Source organism: Anomaloglossus baeobatrachus, chromosome 2, assembly GCF_048569485.1.
Source record: "Anomaloglossus baeobatrachus isolate aAnoBae1 chromosome 2, aAnoBae1.hap1, whole genome shotgun sequence".
NCBI classification, from domain to species: domain Eukaryota; kingdom Metazoa; phylum Chordata; class Amphibia; order Anura; family Aromobatidae; genus Anomaloglossus; species Anomaloglossus baeobatrachus.
Genome location: NC_134354.1, coordinates 519,035,151 through 519,056,740, shown reverse-complemented (window position 1 = coordinate 519,056,740; position 21,590 = coordinate 519,035,151). Strand labels below are relative to the sequence as shown.

Sequence of the window (21,590 nt, the reverse complement as noted above, 5' to 3'; positions counted from 1 at the left end):
AAGGAGGGGATGGGTAAGGCTGCTTTCACACATCCGGTTTTAGCAGAGACGGCCAATACGGCTCTAAAACCTATGCAACGGATGCGGCGACAATACCGCATCCTTTGCATAAGTTTTTGACATGCGGCCCGTCCATTTTTTGCCGCTTGCGGCAGGCCACTGAGCATGCACAGTGGAAAAAAACGCATGCGGCGTCCAGAGGCATGATTGCAAATCGCGCCGCATCGGCCGGACGCGGCGCAATGCGTTTTTTTTGCCGGACTAAAAAACGTGCCAGGCAACGTTCCATCCGGCCGCCGCATCGGCTAAATCTGCCGCATGAGGCAAAAACCGGACCGAACGCAAGCCCATGCGGCACAATACGGCGCTAATGCAAGTCTATGTAGGAAAACCGCAACCGGCGGCAAAAAAACGGTTGCGTTTTTCTGCAAAGCGCCGAATTGTGCCGCACAGGAAAAAACGGATGTGTGAAAGCAGCATAAAGGGGATGAATATTCATTGTTTCATTAACACAAGTTCAAATCAATGACGCCAGCATAGAGGGGGCGGGAAAGGGGTGTGAATATTCATTACTTTATTACCACAAGTTCCAATCACTGACTCAAAGGGGTGAATTTAATTCACTTGCCGGCATATAACTCTAAACTTCCGGGGTTTACAGCAACGTACACCAATAAGTTACATATCCTGAAAGTGCTGCCCAAGCCATATATTAGGACACTATTCGAATGATGATCAGCAACTAGGGCTTATTTTTGGAGTAGAGCTTATATTTTAAGCACACTTCAAAAATGCCACAAAATCCTGCTAGGGTTTCTTTTCGGGAATGCACTATCTATGAACTGCAAGTCAATATAGATTGCTTAACCCCTTCAGCCCCGGGGCACTTTCCGTTTTTGCGTTTTTGTTTTTTGCTCCCCTTCTTCCGAGAGCCGTAACTTTTTTATTTTTCCGTCAATCTTGCCATATGAGGACTTGTTTTTTGCGGGACGAGTTGTACTTTAAATGAAACCATAAGTTTTACCATATGGTGTACTGGAAAACAGCAAAAAAATTCCAAGTGTGGAAACACTGCAAACAAAGTGTGATGGCACAATAGTTTTTGGGAGTGTTCACTATATGGTAAAACTGATGTGTGGGTATGATACCTGAGGTCGGTGCGAGTTTGTAGACACCAAATATGTATAGGTTTACATGTATCTAAGGGGTTAAAAAAAATTCACAAGTTTGTCCAATAAAAGTGGCGCACGTAATTCCGTAATTTTGGCGTTTGGAATTTTTTTGCCACTACGCCGTATACCAATCAGATTAATTGATTTTATATTTTGATAGATCGGGCATTTCTGAACGCGGTGATACCAAATATGTGTATATGTATTTATTTTTTAACCCTTTAATTTTCAATGTGGGGAAAGGGGGATGATTTGAACTTTTAGGTTTTTTGTTTTTTTTTTTATTTTTTAAACCTTTTTTTTTTACTTTTTTGTTTTATTTTACTAGTCCCCCTAGGGGGCTATAGCGATCAGCAATCCGATCGCTCTTATCTATCTGCTGATCACAGCTATACAGCTGTAAACAGCAGATTCAGTCACTTTCTGTTTCTCTCTGCTCGCGGCCGAGGGAAAACGAAAGTGAAACTTCATAGCTGCGGGCGTCATCACATGACCCTGTGCTACGATGGCAACCACCGAAAGTCACGTGATCACACACGTGACTTCCTGTGGGGGCGGCGGTAAGTAAAAAACATGGCCGCGCGTGTATAGATCTTGCTGCCAGACTTTGGCAGCGAGATTTAAGGGGTTAATGGCCGCGGGTGGAAGCGATTCCACCCACGGCTAGCAGGCACACATGTCAGCTGTTGAAAACAGCTAATATGTGTGCCAACCGCCGCCGCCTGCCCGCGGGGCTTAACGGGACACGCTCCATGACGGATATATCCGTCCATGGCCGTGAAGGGGTTAAAAGGGGTTGCTGCTACTGACAGGTTCCCTTTTACAGATTTTTAACAGATTTTTAACATGACAAAAACTCTCTAAAAATAGAAAATACAGATATTAATAGCTTTGTTTTTTTAAGTCAAATGTATAGATCCTAGTAGATCTCTTGTCCCAGCTATGAAAGCTGTTACCCAACAGTTCTGACTTTGTAAGCAAATTTCCTCAAACCTTTCCTAATGGCAGAAGACAAAATTCACTGTCTAGAAGGATTAAATGTATAAAATTATTTATGAGAACATAAATGTCCAGTAGTGGAAGTTAATGCATCAACCCTGTGATGCATGGATCTAAAGGGGGCTTTACACGCAACGACATTGCTAACAGGATGTCGTTGGGGTCACGGAATTCGTGACGCACATCCGGTCTAGTCAGCAACATCGTTGCGTGTGAAACGCAAAAACGACCGTTAACCATCAAAAATACTCACCATATCGTTGATCGTTGACACGTCATTCTTGTTAGGTCACCGCCGGAGTCTGCTCCAGCGACTTCTGCTCCGATCGCCAGGCGACGCCGTGTTCCTGCTGTGGATGGTGCTGGTGATGGGAGAGAAGTCGATGCCAGCGGCACCAGTGGGCGCAGGCTCCGATCATCCACTGGGCTGGGTTAGCTTGGGATCTGCAGTACCGCTGGCTGACTGTGGGTGGCATGTGTCTTCCAGCTGAAGTTGCCAGCGTTCAGCTACAGCCAATGGGAAGACACCACACCCTTCTTATTTCCCCTCCTGTCACATGATTACTGCCAGATATAGTTCTGATTTTCCTAGCTCCTGTTACGTCCTATTCTGTTGGTGATTCCTGTGTTGACTTCTGCGTGTTTTGACTACCCTTCTGCCTACTGGTTTTGTACCTTGCTGCCTGACCCGGATCTGACATCTGCTACGTTTGCTGACTACGTCACTGCCTGCCGATTCTGTCCCTGTTCCGCAATTCCTGGTTTGACCCTGCCTGACTACTACTCTCATCGGACTGCAGCCTTCCACAGGTAGTGATCTCCAGTTTTCTGTGTAATTCCAAATCCCTGTATAGGGGTTAAAGGGTTTCAGTGTTCTGGGGGTCCTACTTGGTGAGTGTCTTCCCTCTAGCCTCCCCTTTACAGCTTATCTGAGTCTGTGGATCCAGGCAGGCGTTACAATTCTAATCTCAAATATCATTGCTGCTGCAGGTACGATGTTGTTCGTCGTTCCTGCGGCAGCACACATCGCTATGTGTGACACCGCAGGAATGAGAAACAACATCGTACCTGCGGCCACCGCCAATGAGGAAGGAAGAAGGTGGGCGGGATGTTACGGCCGGTCATCTCCACCCCTCCGCTTCTATTGGGCGGCCGCTAAGTGACGCCGCACAAACCGTCCCCTTAGAAAGGAGGCAGTTCGTCGGCCACAGCGACGTCGCTAGGCAGGTAAGCCCGTGTGACAGGTCCGAGCGATGTTGTGCACCAAGGGCAGCAATTTGCCCGTCATGCACAACCGACGGGGGCGGGTGCTTTCACCAGCAACATCGCTAGCGATGTCGCTGAGTGTATAGCAGCCTTAAATGCAAATGGGTTCGGATCAACCAGATTGACTACAGCTATGTAGAATGAGGCCACGTAACAGACCATCAAGATGCTACATCCCATATTCTTAGAGGGCTGTACAAGGGCAGAACACCAAATGAATATTCATTAGTGGCCACTAAGCCAAAGAGATGCCTTCAGTATCGCTGCAATATACAGGGGTTCATACATATTAGATATATTTTGTCCAATCTCAACGCTTAGGTGAAATCAGCTGACCAACGGCAACAGTCAACAGTGTCAAAAGAGCCATAGTCATAGGTTGTGCGTATAATCACCGCATGAGAAAATCAGTGAGGGAACAGCATTGTGGTGACAGAATATCTCTAAAAGCAATGAAACAAACAAATTTCAGATGATTCTGAAAATCTCTGTACTTACATATTTCCATTTTCCAAACAGTAGACCATCAAGTTTTTCTTGACCTCGAACACAAGGTATATCAATTGTTTCTCCAAAAATTGCACTAAACGTATGTAAACCAAAACCTGCAAATAAAAAAAAAACAAAATATAATGATTCATCCCAGTTACATAACTTCTGCCACATATGCATACAGTATAAAGGGAAATTCCCTTAAAATATCAGATACAACTTTCTTGTACCCTTGAGATGAACACTCCATTTCTCCAGAGCAATATGAGTAAGACAAAACCTTTCACATGCAACTCAAGTGAAATAACCCAAAACACCAAACACAACCGCCTGATTTATTCATACATTTATATTAACAACAATGTTATCCAAGTAATACAGGCATATGATACGTATTAAGCCAGATACTAGAGATGATAGGGATTACCATGATTACATAAGTAAACAATTTGTCTTCTGAACAGCAGTGGTTCTATTTGTTCTGGTTTTATGCAAGATTGACACCATTATGCTGCTTAGATTTCATATAAATCTCTAAATATTTATTTTTGAATACCAAGGTTTATCAGTTTTGTCAAAGAGGCACTTAACTACACTGACAAGCAAAAAGGTAATATTGTTTTGAACTTTTGACTTTCAGGCTCTATATCTCACCTTTCACTACACCTTTGAACATGAGACAGCCTTCATTTTATAGACAATCATCTTGGCTATCTCATACATAAATTTGACTTACAAATATTTAGCATATGATTAGTTATGCAGATTATTGTCCCTGCATTGTTACTGTTTTGCTCTTGGTGGTAGAAAAATCTTTTTCTTCCTGTATACTACAAATTACAACCTGTTCTCAGATTCCCTAATAGCTCAGTGTGTTATTAGGTTGATTTAAAAGTGAATGGTCACTGGTTCGAATCAAGGAGCATCCATGAAAATATCCCAAGAAAAGAGAAACAGCATCATCCACCTCAACGATAGTGTGTCAGCCAAGAAAATTGCTAAACCGCATCATGTGAGTGCTATAACAGTTGGACAAATACGAAATTAAGTCTGTCCATCCACTCAAACGCTAGAAGGTGGACGTCCATGCAAATATCAGACTTAACAAGTTGGCTCATCACAAGGTCTAACAGTTCTGGTGTGACAAACACGGCAGTGGAAGTGTCTAGTATGCTTCATAATAGTGAGATCACAGACATCCATGCAGGCAGCATGCAACGAATATTACACAAGTTTGGCATGGTGGGTCGAAAAAAGGTAAAGAAGCGTCAAATTCAATATCGTCATAAGAAGCGACGGCTCGAGCTTACCAAAAAAAGTACAAAAAGTGGACGGTAAGATTGGAAATGGGTGATTTGGAGCAATGAGATTAAAGGCAATAGACTAGGCTCTGATGGGTGCAAATAGGTCTGGTAGAAACAAGGGGAAATGGAGCTAACAAATTGAGAAATTGAAGAAGCTTGTTGGAGGAAGCCTGATGATATGAGGTTGTTTCACAGCCAAATGTGTTGGATACTTGACCAGGATCGATAGTGCTCTCACTGCTGAGCTATATTTGAGTATTTTACAAGCCGAGTTACTTTGTACACTATTAAGCCGGGGCCACACGGGGCACTAGTGCAATTCTCGCATGACACTCTGCTCTCACTGGCAGCACAGCGGGAGCCGAGTGTCATGCGAGTGTCCCTGCGACTGAGGTCCGACTGTGCGAGAGGTCCTCAGCTGCGGGGGGCGGGCCGGCACTTTGGAGGGGCGGGAGGGATTTATCTCCCTCTCTCCTCCGTAGCCGGCTAGTGCGATTCTCGCTCTGCACGTGCGGTACACCGGTGTACTGCGAGTGCAGTGCGATTTTTCTCTCGCCCCATACACTTGAATGGGTGCGAGAAAAAGTCTCTCATTACAATCACAGCACGCTGCGATTGTTTTCTTGGTCCGATTAGGGCTGAGAAAATAATAGCTCAAGTGCGCTGACACAAAGGCTAATATTGGTCCGCGTGGAATGCGATGTTTTATTGCACTCCACTTGCACCGTTTTTCTCGCCGTGTGGCTTAGGCCTTCCTATAAGTATGAAAAGGATGACAGAGTATTCCAGCAGGACAACATCCCAAAGCATACGTCGAGATTGGCAAAAAAATTATTCAATAACAATGAAGTAGAGGTGTTGGATTAGTCCATAGACCTCAACCCAATTGAACCCTTGTGGGTATAGTTGAAGAAAAATCTGTATACAGTACCCAAGTGAGTCGGCCAGTGTGCACCAACATTGGGAACATGTAGAAGGGACCTGGGATTAGATTCTGGTTGAGACATGTTGAATTTTATTGATAGCATGCCCTGAAGGATGCAGGCAGTGTTGAAAGCCAAAAAGTAAATTATCAAAATAATAAAAATGAAAATTTTGATTTTTAGGAGCAAAACAGTAACAATGCAGTGACATGACAAAAGTCTGCATAACCAATTATATGCTATATAGTTGCAAGTCAAATTTATCGCTGTTGTGCAGGTGGCAAGGAGCCGTAGTCGTGGACAGAGGCGAACTCCTGCTTCCAAGCAGTACTCATCATCTGGGCTGCACTCCTACCACCTCCACAGTGCAACAAGGAACACCACAACCTCGCTTCTTTATGCCTGCTTTACACGCTTCAATAAATCTTTCAATCCATCGTTGGGGTCAAGTTGTAAGTGACGCACATCCTGCATCGTTCGTGATGTATTTGCGTGTGACACCTACGTGCAATCAAGATTGAGCGAAAACACGGTGATCGCATACACGTCGTTTATTCCTCATACATTGGACGTTTTGTTGCACGAACCTAGTCAATTGTAACGTGTGACATCACTCATACGATTTTGGTGTCTGAGGCTATGTGCGCAGGTGTGCGCTCTGCACCGCAGCTTAAAAAAGGTCTGCTTCAGAGCGCAGCTGAAAAGCTGCGTTCTGAAGCGCTTCACAATGTTTGTCATTCACTAATCTCTGTCAGTCGGTCACTATCTCTGTCACTCTCTCTCTGTCCATGTCAGTCTATCCCCCTCTCTCATACTCACCGATCCCCGGCGCTGCACGGCGTTCACACTGCTCCGGCGGCTTTTACTGTTTTGAAAAAGCCGGCCGCCCATTAAACAATCTCGTATTCCCTGCTTACCCCGCCCACCGGCGCCTATGATTGGTTGCAGTGAGACACGCCCCCACACTGAGTGACAGGTGTCACACTGCACCCAATCACAGCAGCCGGTGGGCGTGTCTATACTGTGAAGTGAAATAAATAATTAAATAATTTAAAAAAAACGCGTGCGGTCCCCCCCAATTTTAAAACCAGCCAGATAAAGCCATACGGCTGAAGGCTGGTATTCTCAGGATGGGGAGCTCCACGTTATGGGGAGCCCCCCAGCCTAACAATATCAGCCAACAGCCGCCCAGAATTGCCGCATACATTAGAGCGGGTAACCTCAGTGACAGCTCAGCTGATCGCGCGGCTGTCTTCTGTTGCTGTGTGGAGGTGATAGGAGCGGCTGTGTCTGCTGCAGCTCCGGTCACCTCCATGCAGCAGCGCTGGAAGCGACGCTGGAGCATCCTGGATTACGCCGGACATGGAGGGCTTTTTGGGGCTGATTAAAGTGGTGAACCAGGGTATATGTTTGTGTTTTTTATTTCTAATAAAGGATTTTTCAGGTGTGTGTGTTTATTTACTGTAATTTACAGATTAATCATGGAAGGTATCTCGGGGAGACGCCTGACATGATTAATCTAGGATTTAGTGGCAGCTATGGGCTGCCAATAACTCCTTATTACCCCGATTTGCCAACGCACCAGGGCAAATTGGGAAGAGCTGGGTACAGTCCCAGAACTGTCGCATCTAATGTATGCGGCAATTCTGGGCGGCTGTTGGCTGATATTGTTAGGCTGGGGGGCTCCCCATAACGTGGAGCTCCCCATCCTGAGAATACCAGCCTGCAGCCGTATGGCTTTATCTGGCTGGTTTTAAAATTGGGGGGACCGCACGCCGTTTTTTTAATTATTTATTTCACTTCACAGTATAGACACGCCCACCAGCTGCTGTGATTGGGTGCAGTGTGACACCTGTCACTCAGCGTGGGGGCGTGTCTCACTGCAACCAATCATAGGCGCCTGTGGGCGGGGAAAGCAGGGAATACGAGATTGTTTAATGGGCGGCCGGCTTTTTCAAAATAGTAAAAGCCGCCGGAGCAGTGTGAACGCCGTGCAGCGCCGGGGATCGGGGATCGGTGAGTATGAGAGAGGGCTGCTCACTTCAGTCACTCAGGGGATTAGCGGTCACCGGTGAGTCCTTCACTGGTGACCACTAATCAGGACGCGACACAGACAGAGCCGCAGCATGACAATGAAGTCGGGTGAAGTTCACCCGAGTTCATTCTGATCGTGCGGCTCTGTCTGTGTCTGCTGTCATCTGCCATTCAGCTCTGCTACATGGCTGTCTGTGTCTGCTGTCAGCGGCCATGTAGCAGAGCTGAATGGCAGATGACATAGTAAAAACGCATCCCTACACATTACACTCGCTTGGCAAGTCAATAAATAAAAAAAAAAAAAAAAGGGTGCCCAATGCATACGTCACACAACACATGATCTAAAGGATCGCACACAAAATTGATCAATTTAACATAGACTACTAACGCACGTGTGACAGCAAATGAACGACCTACGTGCAATCTCATTCAATTACATATGCGACCTGGGCGTGTCACATCGCATACGAGATCGCACACCTAATTGTAAGGTGTAAAGCTGGCTTTAGAGTTAAGTCAGAGACAGTCGGTTAACATCTCTTTACTGAAGAAATCACAGTTTCTGTGGAACACATCCGCTGCGGGCACATAGCTTTAATGTTACAGGCATGTTACGGTTTGGTTTCTTTATACTTTTTCCTGCACACTGCTCCCTCCTGTTCATCTCTCCAGCTACTAAAGGATGGTCTCTCATTCCAAGCAACACCACAGTGACAGCTAGTAAATTCATAGAGTCCCACACTGATCTAACCGCATGCCCTCCCACAGGGATGTGATATCCCATGGGACGGAGTTCCTTCACCACTGTCTCCGTGCCGTTCCGTTCACACAGGTGTATGTTACCTCACACCTAGACCGGTCCTATTGGAGTCAATTGCTTCCCAGAATTCCCACTAGAGCCAAAGACCACAACTTCAGACTATAGGAGGCAGTCACAAGCCTTAATGGGCAGATCACTGAAGAACTGGACATAAATCACTTTTGGTCCTGGACTTCCTACAGCCACCATTGACACCGTAGACAAATGTTTTAATAACAGCTTTAAAATCATTAAGACTCATTTACATTGTTAATAATTCTGCCTACTTTACTTAAATTTTACTTATTTTCCTTCAAAATAGACCATAGTTGGTAAAAGAGTAATAAAAAAAAGCCTTATCGCCCTCCTATTGACTCTGTACAGGGGGTGGAGATGTTGACCATGGTGGAAAGAGCAGCTATATGGAATTTCCTTCCCTTGTGAATTCTCTCCCCTATTGTATTAAATACTTTGCTTTAGCCATAAGAGAAAAATTTGCTTTAAAGCACCACTCCATAGGTTATTTTTTTTACACCACTTAAGTGGGGCTTTTAATCTAAGGTCGGTGCCCCCGGTCTCATACTCATAATCTGGCGTTTTCACGTTTTATTGGCGCTGCTCCAGTCGGTCATGCAGTTTGTGACCTGCCGGCTGCGCCAGTGTTTCATGGAGTGAGCTGGAGGTCACTCTTCAATACAAGTCTATGAGAGCCTTGTTCTGGCTTTCATAGACTTAAGGCCCCATCACACACAGAGATAAATCTTTGGCAGATCTGCGATTGCAGTGAAATCATGGACATATTGTTCCATTTGTACACAGCCACAAACCTGGAACTGATTGTCCACAATTTCACTGCAACCACAGATCTGCCGCAGATTTAGCTGTGGTGTGACAGGGCCTTTACAGTGAAAGTTTGTGACGTAACTTCTGATTCCCAGCCAGTCAACAGTTGGGGTCACAAGATGGTGCTGTGGGACTGGAGTGGCGCTGGTAAAAGGTGAAAACGCCGGAGGGCGAGTATAAAAGCAGGGGTGTGGACCTTAAAATAAGAAAGCATAACTCCACTGATGAAAAAAAAATGCTGGAGAGGTGCTTTAAAAAGGATTTAATGGTATTTTTTGACTAGCTGAAAAAAAATTTTGACTGCAAAACACAGTGTTATTCAGATCTTTCATGTGCTTTAAGAATCCATAAATAAAGGACTTGAAATCCTAGTCTGCATTTGGTGTTTGTTACTGAATAGCTAGTTTATAAGAAGTAATTTACAAAAATATGTGGCGCTCATGCTCCTGAAGATAAGGTAGCAGCAGGAAGCTGTACTGGAAGGTAAGATATTGCAACATGCAGAAAACCTCTATGTATGTAAGCTCAATCGGTAAATGTAACAAGAAAAGTAAAGAGGTCTTACCAATAGCGTAATTTATCACTACAGATAGGTGGTAAGTGTCTGATTGATGGAAGTGTGACTGCTGCGACACAAGCCAGCTTCAAAGCCTTTGAATTAAAAAGGACCTTACTCCAGTTTCAGCATGATAAATAGACTGCATCAAGTATTAGTGGCTACAAAGCTGAATAAAACATAGTTATTATTTTAATTCTCCTCTCTGTTGCGGAGATGTTAGCTTGTAAAGTTTGGGATATGATGTATTAACTTTGTCTTTGGATGAGGATGTCCAATCATAAGCAGATATCAACACACAGAGAATACACCCTCCTCCCCTCAATGATCCATGCAGGTACAGTGTAGAGATAAGAGTTATGTACCATTACAAACAATTCCAGATCTCATTTCACGGCAGTCAGTGTGGGGAGAAGGGTAAGGGTGACAGGTGACAGCACTGTGAGAGGCGATTTAGAAGTATTCTAAATGTGAAATGATTCCTAACTCAGCTCTGCTGAATCTCTACAATGTAACTGCAGAGATCAATAAGAAGAGGAGGTTGTGGTCTTTCTTTCCTTGTCTATTGCTGCCTGCTTATAGGGTAACCTTGATGCAAGGGAAGAAGTTCACTCCTGCAGAGCCAAACCTGTGGTAACGTTCTATTGAACTATAGCATAACTTATATCCTAACAGAGATGAGCAAATGAGGCAAAATTTGAATTTGCTTGTTCACATGGATTTTCCTGGGAAATTCGATTCACAGTGAAAGATATTCTGCATGAATTTAATATTTTTTATTTGGCCTTGTGGTCTCAAGACCCCAGAGCACAGTAAACATTATAGCTAACAGAAAAAAAATAAAGTCATCTCATTGTTCACCTGTCCAACTCCTCTGCTCCTCTCTGCCACCTGTCTCGCCTTCATCACATCTACGGATGACTGTGCTCACTGTGCTGTGGGTGAGGAGCAGAGTCGCCAAGGAGAGGCGAGTGTAAGACATTTTTTTTTTTTTAAGTTTTTAAAATTTTGATGCCCTTTTACAGTGTATACAAATGGTGGCCATTTTGTTGTATCCGCATGGGAGTAAATGACAAAAATCTGCATTTTGGCAAAGGAAAATTTTTATGAAGTTCAAGAAGAATTTATTACCACTCAAATGTATTCACTCATGTCTATATGCTAAACTTTACAAGCTCGAACTCTACAATGGAGAAGAGAAATTAAAGAATACAGACTATGTTTTACTCACCTCCATAGCTGCTATTCCATGATGTGGTGAATTTAACAAGATCCTTTTTAAGGCCCCCTTCACACGTCCGTGAAAATCACGCACGTATTTCACGGACGTGTCAAAGGTGCGTTTTCCCCTCCATGTACCGTGTTTATGGCACTACTTGTGCTCTCCGTGTGTTATCTGTGATAACACACGGAGAACGGAACTTTCTGCTCACCTGTCCCTGTCGTCGCTGTCCGTGGTGCTGATCTTCGGCTCCAGCCCCGCCGACTCCCCGCTACTGCTGCTTCCGGCCGCAGTGAAGTGAATATTAAATGAGCATAATTAGCGGCGGTTGGCAGCAAGTGACAGCAGCGGCGGAGATAGAAGGGCTGGAAAAAGTGAGTAAAGATTTTTTTTTTTCTCTGACACGTGTGTTTCTCCAGTGCGTGTCACACGGGACCACATCCACACTACATCTGTGTGGTACGGGTGTGGGCCGTGTGACACCCGTGCTGCCGGAGAAAAACGGACATGCATCCGTGTGGAGCACACGGACACACGTCTGCTCCACACGTGCGTGCACATAAACCCATTGATTTTAATGGGTTTACGTGTGCCCGTGTCTCCGGGTGCATGCAGGTGTCGCGGGCGGAGGGGCCGTGTTCGCTACGTTCGGGTCCGGGGCTGCTGCTCGGTGGCTCGAGCGGTGGGCCGGACCCGGGGACTCGAGCAGCGCTCCTCGCCCCCGAGTGAAAAGGGGTGTTGGGTGGTTTTTGGGGAGATAGTTCGTGATGCAACCCACGGGTCGTGGTGATGGTGGGCACCACCGCTGCTGGTGATGGGTCTCCCGGGAGCGATGGCGGGGAGCAGCTAGGTGTTAACCCCTCCATGGGTAGGGGTCGGTGATCCCGGGGCCCGGTAGTGGACGAGGAGGCAGGAAGGCCGGGGTGCAGGGTTGCGGGGGCAGCGCACCGCGGTGCCGGATGGCACTGTTGTACTCACTCAGGCACAGATTCACAGAGTCTCTGGTAAACCAAACGGCTGGATGGACGGGTCCCGCAGCCGGCTGCAGTGTCTTTGCTCTCCCCGGACAGGTTGATGGTGGCTGTCTTTCCCTGCACCGCTGTGAATGTGTTGACTCCGGTGGTTTCCCACTGGTAGTGCGCTCCCCGGCGTGTATGTACCGAAGTAGCCCGTTTTGCCCACAGCAGCTGGCCCTTGGATCTCTAGCCTCTGGCGGTGGCTTTTTATCCTCACTGTGTGGACTGTTGCCTTCTGTCGGGTCTTGGGTGTGAGTGAACCCCTGGGGTCCCGGTCACTATCGGATTTGACCTTTTCGGCGGCTCCTAGCCTGGTCGGGGTCTGATGGCCCTGCCTTTGTGCTTGGTACAGATCTGCTCCCCGGCTCGGTACCGGCGGGCCACCGCCCGTCCACGGTCCTATGGTTCCGCTGACCTGCACCACTCCTGCAGACGGCCACCACCGTCTGCCGACCTTGCTGTACGTGCCTGGGCTCCTACCCAGACACCACCAGTTTCTCTCTCCTCTCGCTCTCCACTTCCAACCTCCACTAAACTAAACTCAACTGAACTGACTACCTTTCCCGCCTCCAGGCCTGTGAACTCCTCGGTGGGCGGGGCCAACCGCCTGGCTCCGCCCCACCTGGTGTGGATATCAGACCCTGGAGGAGGCAACAAGGATTTTGTTTGACTGTTGTTGCCTAACCAGGGAAGGGGGTGTGTGTGATGTTGTGTTTGTGACTACCTGGCTAGTCCAGGGCGTCACACAGGCACGGACCTAGCATGTACCAGAGACACGTGCGTGTCAAGGGGGCCTAAAGCACACAAATCACCAGCATTTTCCTATCTAACCTAAAGCCAGTGCTATACTGGTACTATCAGGCTGATTCTATACATACCTTTAGTGGTCAGCTCAGAAGTATAGGTTTTGAAATCCAAGAAAGTAATGTTAATAAAATCCCCAGCCTCTTGAGTGACAGCAGCTGTGGATCAGATAATATCTGGGGGTGTATTCATAATTATCTCTTCCCCCTGTTAGAATTAGCATAAGTATTATACCATCTATTTACTCTTTGCCTTACAGGACCTGTGCTGAGGTCATACCCATGTGACCAGAATTCGCAGGGCTGCAGCCAACAAAGCTGATACCAGGAAGCAACATTTTTTTGTTGTCTGAGGCCCCGCCCCTTCTGGTCACATGGGTATGACCTCACAACAGGTCCTGTAAGGCAAAGAGTAAATCGATTGTATAATACTTATGCTAATTCTAACAGAGGGAGGAAATAACTATGAATACCCCCAGATATTATCTGATCCTCAGCTGCTGTCACTCAAGAAGCTGCTGATTTTATAAACTTTACTTTCTTGAATTTCAAAACCTATACATCCGAGCTGACCACTAAAGGTATGTATAGAATCAGCCTGATAGTGATAGTATAGAATTGGCTGTAGGTTTAATACGAAAATCCTGGTGATTGGTTCCCTTCAAATGTCAATGCACATGTTTGACCACTAATACACTCAAACAAGTGTTGGGACTCATTTTAATCATCTGTGGGGGTCTCAGTAGTGGAAACATCACTAACCATTTACATGTAGGATAAGTGAAAAGTTCAGATTTTGGGGTCAATCTTTTGAATTACATTTTTTTAGGATGATTAGGATTTGCAATTTTACACATCAATGACTTCTATGGCAGTTTTCTAGACAACTTTATGTGCAGAGGTAATTGTTCAGAAGAGGTGTACTTTGACATTTGCAATGATAATGGTGAGATCTATACATAGATGTTAACCTCTATTGTAGTCCTGCTTGTGATAATGAATGAGCACCTACAAAAAAACGCAAATGAAAGCCTATTATGAGGTCCAGTGGCCAGGCAGAATGGAAACTGCACAATTTTAGGATTTATGAAGAATAAAAATAGTGATACAGAAAAGTAACACACATACAAAAAAATGATTTATGTAAATTAATTTAATAAATATATATATATAATATAATGAGGGCAGCACTCCATAAGCGGTTGACACACACCTATGGGCCAATAAAGGTATGCGTTTTGGCAAACTAAGGCTGTATGTGCACGTTGCGTCGTGTCCCTGCAGAAATTTCTGCAGGGATTTGACAGCACACGTGCGCGTCAAATCGATGCAGAAACAATGCATAATGAATGCAGTGTTTCTGCAGAAAAAAAGCCGATTTCATGCGCTCCGGATGCAGCCTCTCCCATAGACAGAGCAGGAGCTGCATCCAAAGCGTACGGAATAATTGACATGTTGCTTCTTAGAACGCAGCGATTTGGAACAAAGTTTTGGTATCCAAATCGCTGTGCTCTCAAACGCTACGTGCACATGTCTCATGCACAATCTACATAGACTGTGCAGGGGACGCAGGCCGCATGCATTTACGCTGCGGTGCAATACGCAGCGTAAATGCATGAAATTCGGCAACGTGCGCATGAGCCCTAAGGAGCGCTGCCCTCATTATTTCTCTTCTATACTGTATAACAGTAATGGAATTGTTGCATGTAATGCCATGCACCCACAACCTTTGGGTTTAATCTGGGCGGCTCTCATTATATATACACTGTATAATATAAATATATATATATATATATATATATATATATATATATATATATATATATATATATATATATATATATATACACACACACACACACATATACAGTCAGGGCCAGAAATATTTGGACAGTGACACAAGTTTTGTTATTTTAGCTGTTTACAAATACATGTTCAGAAATACAATTATATATATAATATGGGCTGAAAGTGCACACTCCCAGCTGCAATATGAGAGTTTTCACATCCAAATCGGAAAAAGGGTTTAGGAATCATAGCTCTGTAATGCATAGCCTCCTCTTTTTCAAGGGACCAAAAGTAATTGGACAAGGGACTCTAAGGGCTGCAATTAACTCTGAAGGCGTCTCCCTCGTTAACCTGTAATCAATGAAGTAGTTAAAAGGTCTGGGGTTGATTACAGGTGTGTGGTTTTGCATTTGGAAGCTGTTGCTGTGACCAGACAACATGCGGTCTAAGGAACTCTCAATTGAGGTGAAGCAGAACATCCTGAGGCTGAAAAAAAAGAAAAAATCCATCAGAGAGATAGCAGACATGCTTGGAGTAGCAAAATCAACAGTCGGGTGAAGAAGAACCCGTTCACAACATCAACTGAAGTCCAGAACACTCTCAGTGAAGTAGGTGTATCTGTCTCTAAGTCAACAGTAAAGAGAAGACTCCATGAAAGTAAATACAAAGGGTTCACATCTAGATGCAAACCATTCATCAATTCCAAAAATAGACAGGCCAGAGTTAAATTTGCTGAAAAACACCTCATGAAGTCAGCTCAGTTCTGGAAAAGTATTCTATGGACAGATGAGACAAAGATCAACCTGTACCAGAATGATGGGAAGAAAAAAGTTTGGAGAAGAAAGGGAACGGCACATGATCCAAGGCACACCACATCCTCTGTAAAACATGGTGGAGGCAACGTGATGGCATGGGCATGCATGGCTTTCAATGGCACTGGGTCACTTGTGTTTATTGATGACATAACAGCAGACAAGAGTAGCCGGATGAATTCTGAAGTGTACCGGGATATACTTTCAGCCCAGATTCAGCCAAATGCCGCAAAGTTGATCGGATGGCGCTTCATAGTACAGTTGGACAATGACCCCAAGCATACAGCCAAAGCTACCCAGGAGTTCATGAGTGCAAAAAAGTGGAACATTCTGCAATGGCCAAGTCAATCACCAGATCTTAACCCAATTGATCATGCATTTCACTTGCTCAAATCCAGACTTAAGACGGAAAGACCCACAAACAAGCAAGACCTGAAGGCTGCGGCTGTAAAGGCCTGGCAAAGCATTAAGAAGGAGGAAACCCAGCGTTTGGTGATGTCCATGGGTTCCAGACTTAAGGTAGTGATTGCCTCCAAGGATTCGCAACAAAATATTGAAAATAAAAATATTTTGTTTGGGTTTGGTTTATTTGTCCAATTACTTTTGACCTCCTAAAATGTGGAGTGTTTGTAAAGAAATGTGTACAATTCCTACAATTTCTATCAGATATTTTTGTTCAAACCTTCAAATTAAATGTTACAATCTGCACTTGAATTCTGTTGTAGAGGTTTCATTTCAAATCCAATGTGGTGGCATGCAGAGCCCAACTCGCGAAAATTGTGTCACTGTCCAAATATTTCTGGACCTAACTGTATACACACACATTATATACATACATATACACAGACACTCACACACACAAACACACATATACAGCAAAAATCTTGCAATATAACACCCACAAATCTTTAAACAATTTATACTGGCACATTTCCTTTAAGTTATCAGGAACATATGTAGAGCTTCACACTCATTTCATCATTCTAAAAAGTTATGCAATCCATAAAATGGAAAAAGTATGATGGTCTGACGTGGATTGACTGATACGTTTCCCCCAGGTAACATTTCACATACTTAGTCACATTTCCTAAGAATGACGAAATGTGGCGATCCAACCTGTCAGTGATAGTGCAGTATTTGCTATATTTCTCAGTTCAAATATGTTAAACATTTTGGATCGCTGCCAGGTCTCACCAGTATTGTTTTTCGCAGCTTTTTTTTTTAATCGGTATCTGTACATAAAGATGACCTCTGATGTACCGTATACACTTATGATTACTATCATCTGATAAATATGGCCAGATAAAAATTAGATTGCAAGAACCATTATTTGTTACAATTGTGCTTTCCTACAAGCCTGTAACAGTATTCATCTAACCACTAGATTATACACTGGGTACGGAAAGTATTCAGACCCCTTTAAATTTTTCTCTTTGCTTCATTGCAGACATTTGGTAAATTCAAAAAAAGCTCATTTTTTTCTCATTAATGTACACTCTGCACCCCAAATTGACAGGAAAAAAATAACAGAAATATGGAAATTTTTGCAAATTTATTACACAAGAAAAACTGAAATATCACATGGTCATAAGTATTCAGACCCTTTGCTCAGTATTGAGTAGGAGCACCCTTTTGAGCCATGAGTCTTTTTGGGAATGATGCAACAAGTTTTTCACACCTGGATTTGGGGATCCTCTGCCATTCTTCCTTACAGATCCTCTCCAGTTCCGTCAGGTTGGATGGTGAACGTCGCTGGACAGCCATTTTCAGGACTCTCCACAGATGGTCAATTGGATTTAGTTCAGGGCTCTGACTGAGCCAGTCAAGAAATGGTCACAGAGTTGTTCTGAAGTCATTCCTTTGTTATTTTAGCTGTGTGCTTAAAGCCCCATTACACGAAACGATGTATTAACGATATATCGCCGGGGTCACGGATTCTGTAACGCACATCCGTCATCGTTATAGACGTCGTTGCGTGTGACACCAACGAGCGGCCGTTAACGATGGAAAATACTCACAAAATCGTCCATCGTTGACACATCGTTCATTTTCAAAAAATCGTTGGTTGTTGAGGACGCAGGTTGTTCGTCGTTCCTGCGGCAGCACAGACCGCTATGTGACACCGCAGGAATGAGGAACACCACCGTACCTGCGGCCGTCCACAATGAGGAAGGAAGGAGGTGGGCGGGATATCACGCCCGCGCATCCCCGCCCCTCTACTTCTATTGGGCGGCCGCGTAGTGACGCCGAATGAACCTCCCCCTTAGAAAGGAGACGATTTGCCAGCCACAGCGACGTCGCTAGGCAGGTAAATACGTGTGATGGGTCCTAACAATGTTGTGAGTGCCCGTGACGCACAACCGACAAGGGTGGGTGCTTTCACCAGCGACATCGCTAGTGATGTCGCTGCATGTAAAGCCCCCTTTAGGGTCATTGTCTTGTTGGAAGGTGAACCTTCGGCCAAGTCTGAGGTCCAGAGCACTGTGGAAGAGGTTTTCTTCCAGGATATCTCTGTACTTGGCCGCATTCATCTTTCCTTCAATTGCAACCAGTCCTTCTGTCCCTGCAGCTGAAAAACACCCCCACAGCATGATGCTGCCACCACCTTATTTCACTGTTGGGATTGTATTGGGCAGGTGATGAGCAGTGCCTGGTTTTCTCCACACATACCGCTTAGAATTATCACCAAAAAATTCTATCTTCGTCTCATCAGACCAGAGAATCTTATTTCTTATAATCTGGAAGTTCTTCATGTGTATCTTTTTGCAAACTCTATGCGGGCTTTCATATGTGTTGCACTGAGGAGAGGCTTCCATTGGCCACTGTGCCACCAAGACCCGACTGGTGTAGCGCTGCAATGATAGTTAACTTTGTGGAACTTTCTCCCATCTCCCTACTGCATCTCTGGAGCTCAGCCACAGTGATCTTGAGGTTCTTCTTTACCTCTCTCACCAAGGCTTCTCTCCCACAATTGCTCAGTTTGGTTGGACGGCCAGGTCTTGGAAGAGTTCTGGTGGTCCCGAACATCTTCTATTTAAGGATTATGGAGACCACTGTGCTCTTCGGAACCTTGAGTACTGCAGAAACTCTTTTGTAACCTTGGCCAGGTCTGTGCCTTTCCACAATTCTGTCTCTGAGCTCCTTGGGCAGTTTCTTTGACCTCATGATTCTCATTTGGTCTAACATGAACTGTGAGCTGTGAGGTCTTATATAGACAGGTGTGTGCCTTTCCAAATCAAGTCCTATCAGTTTAATTAAACACAGCTGGACTCCAATGAAGGAGCAGATCCATCTCAAGGACGATCACAAGGAAATGGAGAGCATGTGACTTAAAAATTAGTGTCTGAGCAAAGGGTCTGAATACTTATGACCATGTGATATTTCAGTTTCTCTTGTTTAAAAAATTTGCAAACATTTCTACATTGCTGTTTTTTTTCTGGAAAACCACTTAAACACACCTCTATAAAAATAAATTATTTAATCAAATTAATGGTAGAAAAATATACGACACCAAATATCTGACATAGACACGAAAACACAGTGATCAAATACGGCCTAGTGGAGAGCAGAGGGAGCGTGCAAAGATAGATAGTTGATAGTTTAATGGCTCTCAGTGAACTAGGAGGGACTACAATACTCCTCAACTCCTCCTGCCTACTTGCGGAGAGTGTTGTAAAGTTTTGAACACTCCCCGCTCCGGGTGGCTGTCCCTATATATCCCTGTACTCCACTGACCTATACCACCACCACCAGGTGCATTGTGAGACGACCAGGACAACATATAATATATTAAAATCTGTTGGTTCCTGACTAGGATTGCAGACTATGCTGCAGTCCAGATACTGTAAACAGCAGTTTAGGACAGAGCTGATGGGCCCGACAAGACCGGTACCCACAGCTCCTCCCGACGCGTTTCCCCCCCTCCTAAATAAATGTTCGGGGGTTCATCAGGGGTGATTTAGCCAACAAACACCTGTGAAATAGACAAAAACAGACAGTTGGTGTCTTTCAATATAAAATCCAACCAATCTCCAAGAAATCCCCTTTACCTACAAGACTTACTTGGAACTGCATCCAAGTGTGATGTAATAACAGCAGCAGGATATGCTTGTACAATATAGCTTGATACCATCAACACAGAGGACTACAGGTGTCCCCCTGGAATTAAATATAGTTACACAGCATGTTAGTCATTGTGCCTCCAAAGTATCTCTGCACCATGCAGTAATCACACCTATCAGTGTATTTGTGCCACTACCTTCTTAGGTCCACTTTTCTTCTCCTCCAACATGTAGTATTAGTGTTGTTCCGTATCTAGCATCACCATATCTACATAGACAGTACAGACAATAAATATATGAGTCTATGTTTTAAAGTAACATCTCTCCACATCATACCATGAAGATGGTGTCTTGTGGTATCTAATACTAGAACAGAGCATACCCATAGTAGGTAAATGATGCATAATGTTCTCCAGGACCAGTCAGCCCTTTGGCGCCACTTCTAGGCCTTTGCTATAAGAGAAAAGAAAATCATCTCAAAGGCCAAGGGGGTTTACATACTCTAAACTCACATAACCAAACAAAGGCATCAATGTCAAAAATACCTATAAGTCTGAATGACGGTTTTAGATGGTAGGTGATATACACTTTGGCACTTAAGATGAAGTGCAGCGTGCATTTACTAACAGAGTAGATGTCTGCCCTCTCTTAAATTGTGGATCCGGCTCCCCTGGTTAGCTCCCTGTAGAGAGAAGCATATTGTATAGCTCACATGCAGGGCAGGTGCATATTGGCTTACATTGCCCTATCACTTGTCATTACCTGGGCACTGGTATTTCATTAGAAGAAGCCCTAGGTGTTTCCTTAGTGGAAATCCTGCTTCAGATCCCACCAGTACATGAACACGTCCTGGGAAAACATAATGTACAACTAGCTCTAGTGCCAGGTTTTATCCCATCAAGCATATCCAGATACTGGATATTATATGCAGTCCTGATTAAATAAGGAGAGTTACCTACCAGCAAGAGGCTCAGTCTATAGTGACCAAGGTACCAAGCGCTTAGACGTATAAAGTTCCTCAGGGCGCAGCAATGTGACCTCCCGGGCTGACGATCCAATGGTCCGTACTGTCCCTGCTACCTGCCTGCCTCATCAGTGCCATCAGATCTTTTAAAATGCCCGCACCCCAATATGGGGGTGGGACATCCTGTTCTCCGAAATGGACATATTGATGGGCCAATCGCAGACGGATCCTGTGTGGCCGGAAGTGACGCGTCAGGGACGGATTGACAGCTCCCACATCCAATCCTCATGACTCGCACTGCAGGGACTTCCTGTACTCCGAGATGGACATGTTAGTGGACCAATCAGAGACGGATCCTGTATGGCCGGAAGTGAAGCTTCAGGGACGGATTGACAGGTCCCACATCCAATCCTCATGACTGGCACTGCAGGGACTGACCTATCACCCAGTTGCAGCCGCCCTCAGTGACAGTCACACCCAGGCGTCCCAGCAACCGCATTAGCCTGGATACAGACAGATCCTGCCCGACCGGATGT

General features: G+C 44.9%; 1 protein-coding gene and 1 long non-coding RNA gene across 3 annotated transcripts in view; both read right to left on the bottom strand.

Annotated features, from left to right (window-relative positions):
- ALCAM (activated leukocyte cell adhesion molecule) overlaps positions 1 to 21,590 on the bottom strand; it is a 199,171-nt gene that overhangs the window by 90,024 nt on the left and 87,557 nt on the right. For both annotated transcript variants that reach the window (XM_075336567.1, XM_075336568.1), the window contains exon 2: positions 3,936 to 4,042. In XM_075336567.1, the coding sequence (XP_075192682.1) occupies positions 3,936 to 4,042 (107 nt within the window). The remainder of the gene's footprint in view (positions 1 to 3,935; positions 4,043 to 21,590) is intronic.
- Positions 19,921 to 20,591, bottom strand: LOC142290337 (uncharacterized). The gene is made up of 4 exons (XR_012750270.1): positions 20,473 to 20,591; positions 20,288 to 20,358; positions 20,092 to 20,187; positions 19,921 to 20,002 (listed from the first exon to the last, which is right to left on the bottom strand). It is a non-coding gene; the product is annotated as an uncharacterized LOC142290337 (long non-coding RNA).